General features: G+C 37.6%; 1 protein-coding gene across 1 annotated transcript in view; it reads right to left on the reverse strand.

Annotated features, from left to right (window-relative positions):
* Window positions 1-2054: 2054 nt before the first annotated feature.
* SLC35F1 (solute carrier family 35 member F1) overlaps window positions 2055-16204 on the reverse strand; it is a 573453-nt gene continuing 559303 nt past the window's right edge. The window contains exon 8 of the mRNA XM_020971644.2: window positions 2055-5569. Within this exon, the coding sequence (XP_020827303.1) occupies window positions 5345-5569 (225 nt within the window). The 3' untranslated portion in view covers window positions 2055-5344. The remainder of the gene's footprint in view (window positions 5570-16204) is intronic.

The following is a 16204-nucleotide window of genomic DNA, read 5'->3' on the forward strand; positions in this document are numbered from 1 at the left end:
AGATATATTTATAGAGTGCTTTGCACAGTGCTTAGTGTATAGGAAATGTTAGCTATTCTTCTTATCATTATTAAATATTTTATAAACTTTAATAAATTATCATTATTTACTAGAGGTAGTTGAAGGGAGGATTAAATGAAATCAGGCAGGTAGACAGCAAATGGGATCTATTATTGCCAGTATATTATCTGCTGGTTTGTACTTGTGTCGAAAGCGTAAAGTCTAGAATGTAAAGTCTAGGATGCTTCCTTGGGAATCTTGGCAGAATCATGGCTAAACCTAGTAGGCCATACTAAGCAGGAGAGATTTTCCCCTCAAACAATGGTATATGAATTTAGTGACTGATAGAAATCGGTCTGATATGAGGATGAGCTTTAAGGCTGCATTTTGACTATCCATTTCAAACACTCCTGACAACAAAGGGAATAAAAGGCAAAAATCATAATGAATAATTTATTTGTTTGACTGAGCTAATTGGTTTGCCAAGCATTTGATGGCCTGCTAGACAAATGGCTCAAGTGAGGTCTGTATGCAAGACCAGGAGATAAAAATTACATGGAATTCACAAATCATTTATTTGAAAGACACTATTTAGAAGTCACATAAAATAGTCAAATTGCTGTCTTGCCTGCTAGGCTTTAGAAGGAAGAGCTAACATTTTAAAACATTTTCTTAAAATTAAAAAAATTAAAAGGTCAATTTAGATGCTCACAAAGCTCTTCTTCCCTGCTCCTCCCTACCCCCCCATTCCTTTAGGAAAGGAATTTAAAAAAAGGGGGGGGAATGTGAACATTTCTTAATTCAAGGTCTGACACCTGTGTCTTATATTTCTGGGCCTAGTATTGAGCCTGCTTGTGATTTGAATACCAATTTTTTTCAGAGATTGTTTTTCTACCTATGAATCATCAGGGTAATAATGGGACTTTAAGATCTCTTACTTAATTTTTTACTTTTTTTTCCTCAACCTTACTCTCATTCCAATCTTGTAATGAACAAAATTGACTGAATGCTCTCTTTATACATAATACAGTCCTAAGTTGATAGGGAATGTCCAAAGGATTTGAAGCGGAATTATTTCTCTGAAGAAGCTTATAATCTGATAGTATATTAAACTGTTTCACATTTTATTAATTTGGCCTCCTCTAATTGCTAAGAATTTGGACATGGGCTGTGCTGGTTTACTTCTATACTCTGGAAAAAAAAGTTGCTTAGCAAGTTAACATTTGGGGTGAATGGGAACAAGAAATATTTTATTTTCAGGGGAACAAATTGTTAAAACTTGGTAACATATTTGGATATAAATGATTAATGTACTAATTACAAGTAAACCTTCTGTAGTCATAAAAGAAGACCCAGAGAGAACTTCATGTGACAACACTTTAACCACTTTTATTACTCTATTTCCTTGTAAATCATTTAAAAATAAATATTCTACAATATAGCTGGGCCTTCTTACTAACCAGTCCAAATTAGTGAGGTTTTACTATAAACATAGAGGTAAAAACCATGTAAACTTCTGCACTGTTCACTCTAGGGCTATATAAGGCCTAAAGTGAGCTTCTCACAAGTTTGCAGGCATTTGGGATGAGTATGGAACAATCTTAGAAGTGGGTGCTGGGTAGAGATGTACGAGGTACCTACCTCTCTTTCATTTTTAAACTTGTGTGCAGGCAGAAGATGCTTCTTTTAGGTTCAGCATAATCCAAAGGACCGTGTCCTCTGACCTTTATAATTTTTATGTAGAACTTTAATTGGTGGGCAAGATTTAACTGTTCGATTTGTTTTTTTTTTCCTTGGGGGCTTGGAGGACTTTGACAAAGCTCCTTAAATAACTGGATAAATAATTAATTCCACAGATTAGAAACACTATCAGTTCTGCCTTTGAAGGCAAATCTCTGGGGGCCCACTGTATTCCTACCTAATTTGGAAATGCTTTCTCCTGGGTGGTTATTTTGGGGCGCACTCTGCTTGCTATCTGCTTTTCTTGCTATTTTCAGCCTCCCAAGAGAGCCTCAACTGACATCATAGCAGCAAAAAACAGGCAAGGAAACCAATAACCTTTTGCTTTCATAAAGCATTTATTTTTTATTTGAAAACATTATACAGGCATTACATTGCCACAGCCAGTCCATATAGGAGCATGCAAATATCAAAAATGGCGAAAGTGTTGATTCGGCATGTTGGTGCAGATTCTTTTTTTTTTCTTCTTTTCTTTTTGGTTTAGATTCCCATTTGCAATGGTCAGGGTTAGTGTGCTTATGATGGGGTTTACCAGTAGAATCCTACCCATGGGGTAAAGTCTTTCCTTTTAGCTAGCTTGGGATTATGAAATGGCTTTAACAAAACCAAAATGAAACAAAAAACATACTACACGCCTGTCAGAAGGTTAATAGCACAAGTTAGCAATATCTAAACTAAACACTGAAACTTTTTCCATTATGACACAGTGATGCAATTTTTTTTTCAATTGCTTGGTCTACCATGTTGTGTGTTTCCAAGTTTGCAACTGTGGAAAGCTGGAACCAAGATAGCTCTGTCTCCTAATCATGATTCTGGGAGGTCCATGCCCTCCCTCAGGTGGGGAGGGGTTAGGTAGGTTTTCCATTCAGTTGCTAAAAATTACCCCCTATCTTGCTCAGTTCCCAAGTGGTGATGGTGTTGACAAGAGCTCTGGTTTATTTATATAACTACTGCTCCACACTGCTAAAGTCTCATTCGACCTGTAGAGAGTTGTGAGCTGAAGAGTTGAATTGCTGCTGGTGTCTATAGAGGTTCTGAAATTGTAGGAAAGAAGACCTGGAGTAACATTATCCTCCCTACCTTCCCCCTTCTCATCCTTCCTTATGAGACTAATTAATATTTGTATACAACAGGAAGGCTTATATGCCACTGTTTTGTCTTGGGGGCCCATTGAAGCCTTCTGATTTGGGGGTCAGTTCAACACATTATTCACCTATTTATCTGAAGCAGAAAGGAAGCAACACTGTATGTGACTCCAGTGATGGGAAGGTCTTTGTGAAGAAAGCTTGCTGAGTGATGATGAAGGGTGTACGGTGCATTTCTAAACATTCACACTTGGTTTCCATACAATGGAGTCAATTAAAATATTCTATAAAAATGTTTCAAATGGCAGATTTAAGCCATCTGTTGATTGCAAACCTTTTTATTTTTAAATTTAAATTTTTAAAAACTCCCAAGCCAGTGAACTGACTTGGAAATACCTTCAATCCAGTTCCTAATAAGACTACTAAACATCTACAAATTAGTGTAATAAAAATGAATAAAAAAGAAGACTACAAAGATTTGGCTTAAAAAATAAATACTAAAAACAGGGTAAACCAAGAAAAGTATGCAAAATGAAGGAATGTAAACACAAAAATAAAACCACAGTCTTTAAAGGTCTTTAGACCCAAATAGACATAATGCTCAGAGAAAGGTATTTAATTGGTTTAAAAGGTAGCAGAGAGTACAGGAGATGGCAGGATTCTTCAGGATTGGGAGAATTTTAGCACAGTGATTTTTTCCAGAAAATAAACATATTCTTTTAAGGGGTTATCTGAGAAAACAATGGATTTTGAATAAAAGTGTTTTTCTCTCCTGTCCCAAGGGATCTTCCTCCTGGAGTGAGGGTATGGCCAGGTTATTCACTCTATGTTTCAAAAATACAGAACCAATCCACACACTTTCAGATTAATACTAAGGCATAGCTTTCCACTTTAGTACGTAGTACTGGCCTGGTTCAACCTCTTTAGAATTGTCTTGCTATTTTAGTATGTCAAAAGTAGTACAAATGCTCCTTTCTACATTGAAGAAACCCTATGGTCTAGTTGGTGTGCTTAATATTTGCACAGATGTTTATCTGACTTTTTAAAATTCTCACAAACATTTACCTTTTCTTTCTATGCCCTTTGCCTTTATGAATGCCTTCTCTGCATCAACCCAACATAGAAGATATTTCATATGCTCACAGGTTACGGCTAGCACTGGGAAATTAGGTGGGCCCTTTTTGGATTCTTGACTTTTAGTCCTTGAAAAAAGGGTAATTTTCAGGGGAAAAATGTATATGAAAGTTCCATCAGATTCTTGTTACCCAAAGAGAAAAAAGAAAGACAGATAAAAGATGTAATATCTTACCAGATGGATACCAAACATTCCTTAAATGCGTAATTGTAAAATGATGGTATCTATACCATTGTGATGATGTGAAGTCAACTGAATTGCTCTTGAGGCCTATACTGCCTTTGTTCCTAAACTTTTTAGGTGGGTGGTACAATCAATTAAACTTATAAAATGAACACAATTTCTGTATAAGTACACTCAGAAAAAAAAGGAAGCCTCACAAATAGTAGATAGCATTGGCTTCTTCCAGTGCCTTGAATCTGTTCCATATTATCTCACTGAAAAAGATCTAGAAGGAGGAGGAAAATAAGAAAAAAAAACACTGTTGTTGTTTTGTTTTGTTTTTGGTGGGGTAGGGAGGAAAGAGGAAGCATGAGGGAATATAGATTTGGGTGAAAACAAATGTCTGGAAAAAAATGACTTGGTTTCTGGAGTTTCCCCATAACCCATAGCAATGATACATCCCTGACCCTATTATTTATCATAGAGACTTGGTTGGCAGAAACCTTATGGCAAAACAGAAGGCAATGGCCTGGAGGAGTATGTAGTGATTGCAAATATAAAAAGGCTAAAATGCTCATTTTACATCTATTCCTAGAATAGAGAATTATATGGTCAGTTGCCCCTCCCCATAAGGGTGACAGCACAGATGACATTTTGAGCCAATCCAACAGGCGGTAGATTAACCGTTAACCACCAAATTCCTAGGCCAACTAAGCTTTTTTGGGGTGGAGCTCCTGTAAGCATGCATCACTCTCAAAGTCTATGCAAAAAAAAAATTAAATATGATTTTAAAAAAGTGACTTGCTGTAGAAAAGTGGGATTTATGCGACTGCTTGTGGAACTGGTAGAATTTGATTTGTATTTGGGGTGGGGGTGGTGTGCAAAATCCCCTCTTGAATATTCATTCAATAATAATAACAGTAATAATAATAAAAACAATAATAATACTAGCTTTTGATTCAAAACTTTTCACAGTAATCGATGCAGAGGGAATTGCGGTCAGTGTACACCCTAGATAGACAACTCTCCAAGAAAGATGTTTTGGAGTCTGAGTCTCCAGTAACAATGAGTTTGTTCTTTGTAAGAGGCTTTCAAATTTGCTACCTTGCAGTCCACCTGTGTAAACTGCACCTGGTAAATACCTTTCTCTATGTACAATACAGAGATGATGGGCGTATACGTGGCCACTGAGTCACCCTCAGTGGCTTGGGAGGGCCTAATCCTAGGCAACTCTCACATGGGGCTCCTCTTCCATCTCTTGACCTAGGCTGGTATAGGCGACTGAAGGTTCCACCTGCCCAGAGGCTGGTAAGTCTACAACAGTTCCTGATGGATTTCGAAACTGCTTGTATACTCGAGGGTCCTGGGCTATGTATGTGGAGGTGGAAGAGTAGAGAACCAGCCCGATGAGGATAGTGAAGAAGGACAGGAGATAAAGTCCTGAAAACTAAAGCAGACATAATACCAGAGTCATTAACATAGTAAGACCATAGGTTCATTCAGTTATTCATGCATCACACATTTAGTAAGTACCTATTGCATACAAGCCACGGAATTGAGGGAGGCATTGAGGGAGGAATAAGGATAAATAATGATAGCTAATATTTATATAGCACTTTAAGGTTTGCAAATCTTTTTATATATATTAGCCCATTTGATCCTCATGACAACCCTGTGAGTTAGGTGCTATTATTATCCCCATTTTACAGATGAGGAAACTGGAAATAAAAATTCCATGTGAAATATACTCCTAATTCCCTCATCCTTAAAAAACTGCAATCTAGAAAGGGAGATAAGGCATAGACAGGACAAATAACTACAGTACAAAACAGAATGTAGTTTGTATAACCAGTTCTTGTTTAGCACAGTGTCTGACACATACTAAATGCTTAACAAACGTCATCTATCTAAAACATTTCTAGTTATCGAGCATGAAATATGGCCTCAAACTAAATTTTTGTTTTGCATGTGGAAATATTTTATGTAATTTTTTTTAAACATGTGTTTTTAAAACTTAGGGTTCCAAATTTTCTCCCTTCCTCCCACTGCACCCACCCTCATTGAAAAGGCAAGCAAGTCAATACAGGCCATACATGTGCAGTTATGCAAAACACATCCATAGTAGACATGTTGTGAAAAACTAACTCTATTCCCCTTAATCCTATCCTGCCCTCCCATCTATTCTATTCTTTCTTTTGACCCTGTCCCTCCTCAGAAGTACTTCCTTCTCATTACCCCTTTCCCAATCTGCCCTCCTCTCTATCATCCCCCTGCTCTCTTGTCCCCTTCCTCCCCTATTTTCCTGTAGGGTAAGACAGATTTCCATACCCAATTGAGTGTGTATGTTACTCCCTCCTTAAGCCAAATCCTATGAGAATAAGATTTCCTTATTTCCTCTCACCTTCCCCTGTTTCCCCTCCACTGTAAGAACCTTTTCTTGTCTGTTTTGTGCGAGATAATCTACCCCATTCTACCTCTCCCCTTCTCCTTCTCCTAGTATAACCCTCTCTCACCCTTAATTTTATTCTCCAGATATCACCCCTTCATCTTCAACTCACCCTGTGCCCTCTATCTATCTATCTATCTATCTATCTATCTATCTATCTATCTGTCTGTCTGTTCTGTCTGTCTGTCTGTCTGTCTGTCTGTCTGTCTATCTATCCATCTATCCATATAATTTTCCCCCTCCCACTACCCTAATACTGACAAAGGTCTAATGAGTTATAAATATCATCTTTCCATGCAGGAATGTAAACAGTTCAGCCTTAATAAGTCTCTTATGATTTCTCTTTCCTGTTTACCTCTTCATGTTCCACTTGAGTCTTGTATTTGAAAGTCAAATTTTCTATTCAGCTCTGGTCTTTTCATCAAGAATGCTTGAAAGTCCTCTATTTCACTGAATGACCATTTTTTTCCCCTGAAGGATTATACTCAGTTTTGCTGGGTAGGTGATTCTTGGTTGTAATCCTATCTCCTTTGCCCTCCAGAATATTATATTCCATGCCCCACAGTCCTTTAATGTAGAAGCTGCTAAATCTTGTGTTATCCTGATTGTGTTTCCACAGTACTTGCATTGTTTCTTTCTGGCTGCTTGCAATATTTTCTCCTTGACCTGGAAACTCTGGAATTTGGCTACAATATTCCTAGGAGTTTTCCTTTGGGGATCTCTTTCAGGAGGAGATCTGTGGATTCTTTCAATTTCTATTTTGCCCTCTGGTTCTAAAATATCAGGGCTGTTTTCCTTGATAATTTCTTGAAAGATGATGTCTAGGCTCTTTTTTTTGATCATGGCTTTCAGCTAGTCCAATAATTTTAAAATTCTCTCTCCTGGATCTATTTTCCAGGTCAGTTGTTTTTCTTTTTTCTTTTTGGCTTTTTTAGGCAATTGGGGTTAAGTGTCTTGCCCAAGGTCACACAGCTAGTAAGTGTCAAGTGTTGGGTCTGAGGCTGGATTTGAACTCAGGTCCTCCTGACTTCAGGGCTGGTGCTCTATCCACTGCGCCACCTACCTGCCCCATCAGTTGTTTTTCCAATGAGATATTTCACATTGTTTTCTAATTTTTCATTCTTTTGGATTTGTTCTACTGTGTTGTGATTTCTCATAAAGTCGCTATCTTCCAATTGCTCTGTTCTAATTTTTAAGGAAGTTTTTTCTTCAGTAAGCTTTTGATTTGCTTTTCCATTTGGCCAATTTTGCTTTTTAGGGCATTCTTCTCCTCATTGGCTTTTTGGACCTCTTTTGCCATTTGGGTTAGGCTATTTTTTAAGGTGTTATTTTCTTCAGTTTTTTTTGGGGGGTCTTCTTTAGCAAGCTGTTGACTTGTTTTTCATGATTTTCTTGCATCACTTTCATTTCTATTCCCAGTTTTTCCTCTACTTCTCTTACTTGCTTCTCAAAATCCCTTTTGAGCTCTTCCAGGGCTGGGACTGATTCATATTTTTCTTGGAGGCTTTGGGTGTGAGAGCTTTGACTTTGTTGTCTTCTGGTTGTATATTTTGATCTCTTTGTCACCAAAATAAGATAATATAGTCTGACTCTTTTTGCGAGGTTTGCTCATGATCCCAGCCAACTACTTGAGTTTTAAAGTCTTTGTTAAGGTAAAAGTCTGCTTCCAATGTGGAGAATGTACTGTCCTAAGCTGTGGGGGTTTGTATAGCTGTTTTCAGAGATACTTCTAGGGACCTGTAAACTTTCAGTTCTTCCAAGGTGGTATGATAAGGGTCGAGGTGTTTATTCTTTTCCTGGGCTGTGCTCTGGTCTTTGAGTGACCAGCCACAAGCAGTCTTTTCTGTCTTGAAACAGTGAGGAGGGTTTGCTCTCCACAGCCACTACAAGCTCCACTGCACCAGTGCTCCTCCTCACCCCAGGACTGCCACCCAGAACTGTGACCCAGATCCAAGCATGGGCAAAGCAAGAGATTTTTGCCTCAGCACTGGCAAAGAGATCCCTGCAGTTTCCCTCTGATCAGCCACTTGATTTCCCCTCAGTCAGTGGGCTGGAAGCTCAGGAGGCAGCCACCTCTCTGGTGCCTGTGCTCTGTGCTCTACGCTCTGGAACTGGCTCTGACTTAGCTCTTCTCTCACTGAAAAAACAGACTTTTCCCACGGACCTTCTAAGTTGTCTTTGGTGTTAGTGGATTGAGGAGTCTGGAAACTGCCACAGCTGCCTGTGATTCGTTCCTCTGAGGCCTGCTCCAGGTTTGCTGAGGCCTGCATGCCTACACCAAACTGCGTTCCTCTACCCGCCCAGCGCAATATGCCTTTCCGATCAACCATCCAGGCTGTCTTGGGCTGGAAATTTTTTACTCTGTCTTTTTGTGGGTTCTGCTACTTTAGAATTTGTTTAGAGCCATTTTTTTAATGGGTATTTGGAGGGGCTTAGGGGAGTGCTCAAGCAAGTCACTGCTTTCACACCTCCATCTTGGCTCCACCCCCCCAAACTAAATTTTTAAGAAAAATTCACTTGTGGGGAGAGATTCCAGGACCACGATACTATGAAGATAATAGGGAAAAAGGGGGCTGGACTGATGTTCTCCTTTTTGGTGGGTGGTCCTATTTTATGTAATAATTCATATTGATCAGATACTAAATTTAGGCATTTCTTTTTTTAAAAAATAAATTTTTATTGATACCTTTTGGGTTTTTAACATTATCATAGTTTTTCCTAGTATCTCACCTCCTCTCCTTCTTACAGAGCTATCCCATATAACAAATAGTAGTCGTTAAAGACATCATAAAAGAGGAAAAATCAGCACAACTGATTAATGCATTGAAAAAGTACATAATGGGCAACATTTATGGACCTTTCACTTTCATGAAGGGGTAGGTTAGAGATGTCCTCTCATCTCTTCACTAAAGTAATCTTTGTAATTTTGTTACATTATTCACTTTTGATTTTGTGTGTGTGTATGGTTGTTTTTTCTGTTTACGTTGATGTAGTCTTGCCTATTACTTTCTTGACTCTGCTTACTTCGTAAAGCAGCAGTTTGTGTATATCGTTCCATGCTGCTCTATATTTATCACATAGATTATTTTTTTATAGCACAATAATATCTACAATTCATATATCACATGAATTCGTGTACCACAATTTACTTAGCCATCGTCCAATCAAGGGTCATCTACTTTTTTCTGGTTCTTTGCTATCACAAAAATTACTGCTAAAATATTTTGGTGTATATGGGAACTTTCTTCTAATCAATAGCTTCTTTGGGGTATGATTCCAGTAATGGCATCATTGGTTCAAAAGGCATGAATATTTTTGTTACTTTGTTTGCATTTTTCCAAACCACTTTCCAAAACAGTTGTACCATTTCATAGTTCCAACAACAATGCCCATTATTGTACAACTCCTCCAACATTGACTATTGCCATTTTTTATCATCTTTGCCAATTTGTAGGGAGTAAGATGAAACCTCAGAGTAATTTTGATGTTCAGTTTTCTTATTAGTGACTTTGGAGCATTCTTTCATATGGTTATGAATACTTTGCAATTCTTGAGAATCATTTTTTCATATCCTTTAACCACTTATGTATTGAGGAATGGCATATATGTGTATATATACATACATATATACAAGTTATTTATGTTGGATAAATATGTAAATATATGTGTGTGTATGGATTTTTTATCTTGGATACCAAACCCTTAGAGATATTTGGTAGAATTTTTTTCCCCATTCAATTACTTCCATTCTTATCCTGATGCATAAATTTTGTCTGTGTAGTAGCTTTTAGTTTCATATAATCAGAGATATTTATTTTGCCTTTTGTAATTGCTTCTATCTTTTGTTTGGTTAAAAAGATATCACCTACCCCCAGCTCTAAGAGGTATATTATCTGCTTCTTTTCTAATTTTTAATAGTATGATCTTTAATATTAAGGTCATGTAACTAAGATATATTATAGAATTACAGTGTAAGATATTAGTCTAAGGTTAATTTCTGCCTGATTGCTTTATAGTTTTTAAAAAATCAAATAACGAGTTTTTCCCTAGGTAATTTGTTTTCCACTTTGTCAAACACTGAATTACCAAGTTCCATAGTTTCTGATTCTCCCTTATTGAGCCTGCTCTCTCTCCCTCTCCACCTGTCTCCTTCTCTTCCTCTCTCTCACCCTAATACCTGATGGTTTCCATGACTGCTGCTTTATGACATAGTTTCAGGTCTGGAAGTGCAGGCTCCCTTTTGTCCCTACCTCTTTTCATCATTTCCCTTGATGTTCTAGATCTTTTATTTTTTAAATGAATTTTGTTAAGTTCTATAAAATAGCTCCTTGGTAATTTCATTGATATAGTAGTATTGTCGTTTTTAATATCAGGTTATCACACAGGTAATGAGCAACAGAGGCAAGATTTGAGCTGAGGTCCTCTGACCCTAAATCTTATGCAGGCCTTTTCTGCAGCAACACAGTTGCCTTTAGAATGCCCCAGAGCCTGGGTTTGCTAACAGCTAGAACAGGACACAGGAGTGAATTTGGAAAAACCCTAGATGGTTTCCAAAGAAATCAGGAAAGACCAGGACTAGTGGGAATTCAGTGCCTTTCTTCAAAGGCCTTCCATCACGATAGAAAACTGTCCAATGGAAGAGGAGGGGAAAAATGTAAGACATTAACTCTATTTTTTTTTGTGGATTCTTAATTTATTTTTGATTTATCAACAATCACTTCCATATGCTTTTGAGTTTAAAATTTTCTCCCCCTTCCTCCCCACCACCCTCCCCAAGACAGCTCACAATCTGACATAGACTATACATTTACATTCCTATTAAACATATTTTCACATTAGTGAAGTTGTAAGTAAAAATTAAAACCAATAGGAGGAATCATCAGAAAGAGGAAACAAAACTCAACAGAAGAGAAAAAAAAGATAGCGATTCAACTTTCACAGTTATGATTACTATGTGTCTTTTTCTCCATCCTTTTTCCCCCGTTTATGTTTTTTTTCTCCTTTCTCCTCCCCTCCTCATTAGTGTTTTGCCTTTGAGCACCACCTTCTTCAGTCTCTTCTCCTTTTTATTATCCCTTTCCCTTTTCTTCCCTTTGCTCTTACTGCTTCTTCCCTACCTTCTTTCCCCCCTCCCTTTTCTTTGCCCTTTTCCCTCCTACTGCCTATAGGGCAAGTTAGATTTCTATACCTAACTGATTATGTTATTCACTTCTTGAGCCAAATCGGGATGACAGTAAGGTTCAAACAATGCTCACCTCCCCCCCTTCTTTCCATGTGCTGTAATAGGATTTTGAGTCTTTTCCTGTAATGTAATTTACCCTTGTCTGCCTCCTCCTTTCTCAGGACATTTTCTAAGATCAGACTAATCTACTTACTTGGATCCATTTAACCCACTTGATTAGATTTTTTTTTATCATTACATCAAAGTCAACTAAAATCCGCCCCCTTTATGTATACTCCTTTAACATGGTGTAATAACAATACAGTTCTCAAGAGTTGCAAGTGTCATCTTCCCTTGTAGGGATGTAAACAGTCTGCTCTTGTTAACATTTTGTATCTTTCTGTCCCATTTACCTATTTATGTCTTTCTTGAATCTTGTACTTGAAGATCAAATTTTTTGTTGAGCTCTGGTCTTTTTATCAGGAAGGTTTGGAAGTCCCCTATTTTGTTGAATATCCATCTCCTCCCTTGAAAAATCATGCTCATTTTTTCAGGATAGTTGATCCTTGGCTGCAGTCCAAGCTTCTTTGCCTTACAGAATATCATGTTCCATGCCCTGCGGTCTTTTAATGTAGAAGCTGCAAGGTCCTATGTAATCCTGACTGTGGTTCCATGATATTTACATTGTATCTTTCTGGCTGCTTGCAGTACCTTCTCTTTCATTTGGTAATTTTGGAATTTTGCTATTATATTCCTTGGTGTTGTCAATTTGGGATCTCTTTCAGGTGGTGAGTGGTATACTCTTTCTATGGTTAATTTACCTTCTGGTTCTAGGACTTCTGGGCAGTTTTCCTTTATGATTTCCTGAAAGATACTGTCCAGGCTCTTTTTTTCGTCATGATTTCCAGGTAGTCCAATGATTTTTAAATTGTCTCTCCTGGATCGATTTTCCAGGTCGGTTGTTTTATCTATGAGGTATTTTATGTTTTCATCTCTTTTTTCATTTTTTTGTTTTTGTTTGACTGATTCTTGCTCTCTCATAGAGTCAATAGTTTCCATTTGTCCAATTCTAGTTTTTAATAGATTGTTTTCTTCTGTTAGTTTTTGTACCTCCTTTTTCAGTTGGCCAATTGTATATATATATTTTGGCCAATTGATTTTACATTTTTTTTTATTTAAATATTTTTATTTTTTCCATATGCTTTTGAGTTGAAAATTTTTCTCCGTTTTCCTCCCCCCACCCTCCCCAAGACGGTGCACAATCTGATATAGGCTTTACATTTACATACCCATTAAACATATTTTCACATTCGTGAAGTTGTAAGTAAAAATTAAAACCAATACGAGGAACCATCAGAAAGAGGAAACAAAACTCAACAGAAGGTAAAAATAAGTGATAGCGATTCTACTTCCATAGTTCTTTCTTTGAATGTGAACAGCATTATCTATCCCGAGGCCTCTGGAAATGGCTTAGATCCTCATAATGCTGAGAAAGGTTCAGTTTAACAATCTTAGTCATTGCATAACGTGGCTGTTATTGTGTACAAAGTCCTCTTGGTTCTGCTCACTTCACTCAGCATCAAACCATATAAGTCTTTCCAGGTTTTTCTGAAGTCAGCCTGTTCATCATTTCTTACAGCACAATAGTTTTCCATTACATTCATATACCACAACTTGCTCAGCCATTCCCCAATTGATGGGCATCCTCTCAATTTCCAATTCTTTGCCACCACAAAAAGAGCTGCTATGAATATTTTTGTACATGTGGGTCCTTTTCCCATTTGTTTGATCTCTTTGGGATATAGCCCTAGAAGTGCTATTGTTGGATCAAAGGGTATGTACATTTTTGTATCCCTTTGGGCATAGTTCCAAATTGTTCTCCAAAATGGCTGGATCATTTCACAACTCCACCAACAATGTATTATCATTCCAATCTTCCCACATCCTCTCCAACATTTATCATTTTCCTGTTTTGTCATGTTGGCCAATCTGATAGGTGTGATGTGGTACCTCAGAGTTGTTTTGATTTGCATTTCTCTAATCAATAACAATAACATTTTCTCATATGACTATAGATGGCTTTAATTTCTTCATCTGAGAACTGTCTGTTCATATCCTTTGACCATTTATCAATTGGGGAATGGCTTGTGTTCTTATAAATTTGTCTTAATTCTCTATATATTTTAGAAATGAGGCCTTTATCAGAAAGACTGGTTGTAAAAATTCTTTCCTAATCTTCTACCTTCCTTCTAATCTTAGTTGCATTGGCTTTGTTTGCACAAAAACTTTTCAATTTAATGTTGGCCAACTGTATTTTTAAGGGATTTGTTTTCTTCAGTGTACTTTTTTTCCAGTTTGCCAATTGTGTTTTTTAGGAACTTGTTTTCTTCAGTGTACTTTTTTTCCAATTGGCTAATTGTATTTTTGAAGGACTCTTCTACCTCTCTCATTAGACTTTTAAAATCCTTCTTGAGCTCTTCTAAGAAGGCTTTTTGGGCTTCAGACCAGTTCATACTCCCTTTTGATGTTGCAGATGTGGGTTTGTTGACGATGTCCTCTTCAGAATTTCTGTCTTGATCTTCACTCTTCTCATAATATGAATCTATGGTATGTTTCTTTTTACTCATGGTTTCTTTATTCCCTGGCCCTTAAAGAGATTGAGTTCTCCTGCTGGGGAACAGAGGGCACTGACCCAAGCTTCTTGTGTTGGGAGCCTAGGTCTTGGTCGCTGGCTTTGTGTGCTGGGGCCTCTTATGTTGGCAATCGGAGGCTGTAGGGTTTTGGCAGCTTACCTTGTGTTGGGCTGAAATCAGCAAGGCTGGAACTTTCAGGCAATTCTGGGTTGCCTTCTTTTCCTTTCCTTTAGCTTTCTTCAGCTCCTTTTAGATGGGTGCTGCAGGGTCTTTATCTGCTTGGGTTCCCTTGCAATGCTGCCTCCCTCATTTCTGCTGATTCAGTGGGAGATTCCTTTCTGGTAGAGTGCGGAGGCTGGTTTCCACCCATTCCCCCACCCTCACTGAGGCACTTGGAGGTTCAGGTGTTGGTGTTTGACTGCTCAACCACCTGGGCTTCAGGATCTCCTCCTGGTTGTCAGTTGGAGGTTGTAGGGTTCTGATAGCTTACTTGGTGTTGGGTTGAATCAGCAAGGCTGGGACTTTAGGAAGACTCTAGGTTGCTTTCTTCAGCTCCTTTCAGATGAATGCTGCAGGGTGCTTATCTGCCTGGGGCCCTTTGTAGTGCTGCTTCCCTTATTTTTGCTGAGGCACTGGGAAACCCTTTTGTGGGGCTGCTGCACTGCTGTTCCCCATCTTCCTTCTAGTTCAGCTGCTCCAGGGTTTTTTTTTCTGGGGTGATATTTTCTGGGTTTTCAGAGGTTGATAGGTGAGGGTGAGAGCGACTACCTTTTTATTCCGCCATCTTGGCTCCTGGAAGCCCATTAACTCTATTAACACTACTAAACCCTTTGTATAGATTTATTTCTCAGATAACTGGCACCAGGATAGGAGTCAGGAGACTTGAATTCTAGTCTGTTTTGCTACTAACTAGTTGTGTGACCTTAGAAAACTCACTTCTTTTTCTTCAAATCTTATAATAGAGACTTGCAGCTTATGTACAATTCTCTCCTTCTGACCTGCATCATACATGAAAATGCTGATTTTATTTGGTGTTTGTTAAGTTATGAATAAAAAAAAGAAATTGTAAAAGTCACATCCTCTTTATGGGTCTCAGTTTCCTTCTCAGTACAATGAGAGAGTTAGACCAGATCAAGGATTCTTAATCTTGTTTGTGCCATGGACCCCTCTTGTGAAACCTGTGGATGGACCTCTCCTCAGAATAATGTATTAAAATGCATAAAATAAAATTGTATCAGTTAGCAAGGCCTAGCCATCGACACTGAATATTTTTTCCAGCTATTTAAGTTGTTCTTTATTTCTTTAAGGATCACTTTGTAATTGAATCTATAAAGTCTTTTGAATGCCTCTGTAGATAGATCCTTAGGTTTCTTATGCACTTTGTTGTTATTTGTAATGGTATTTTATTTCTTGGATTGTTATCATTATGTAGAAATGTAATTGTTTTCGAGGATTTATTTTGTAGCCTGCAAATTTGCTAAAGCTAATAAGTGTCTCAATTAGTATCTTTGATGATTGCTATGATTTTCCAAGTTTACCATTATATCATCAGCAAATAGGAATAGTTTTTATCTCCTTTTACCTATCTTTATCTCTTTACTTTTTACTTTTTTCTTATTGTGGTTGCTAGCATTTCCAGAACTATATCAAATAATAGTGGAGAGAGTAAACATCTTTACTTTTCTCCCACATTTATTGGAAAAATTTCTAATGTATTTCCCACTATATATGATGCTTGTGTTTGGTTTTACATCGATGCTTTTTATGAAATTTAAAAAAATGTCCCTTTATAACTATACTTCATAGGATCTTCCCTCCCTCCCTTTGTTAAAGGGTTTTTAC

This window comes from Phascolarctos cinereus, unplaced genomic scaffold, assembly GCF_003287225.1.
Source record: "Phascolarctos cinereus isolate Bilbo 61053 unplaced genomic scaffold, phaCin_HiC Scaffold_5;HRSCAF=322, whole genome shotgun sequence".
Classification (NCBI taxonomy): domain Eukaryota; kingdom Metazoa; phylum Chordata; class Mammalia; order Diprotodontia; family Phascolarctidae; genus Phascolarctos; species Phascolarctos cinereus.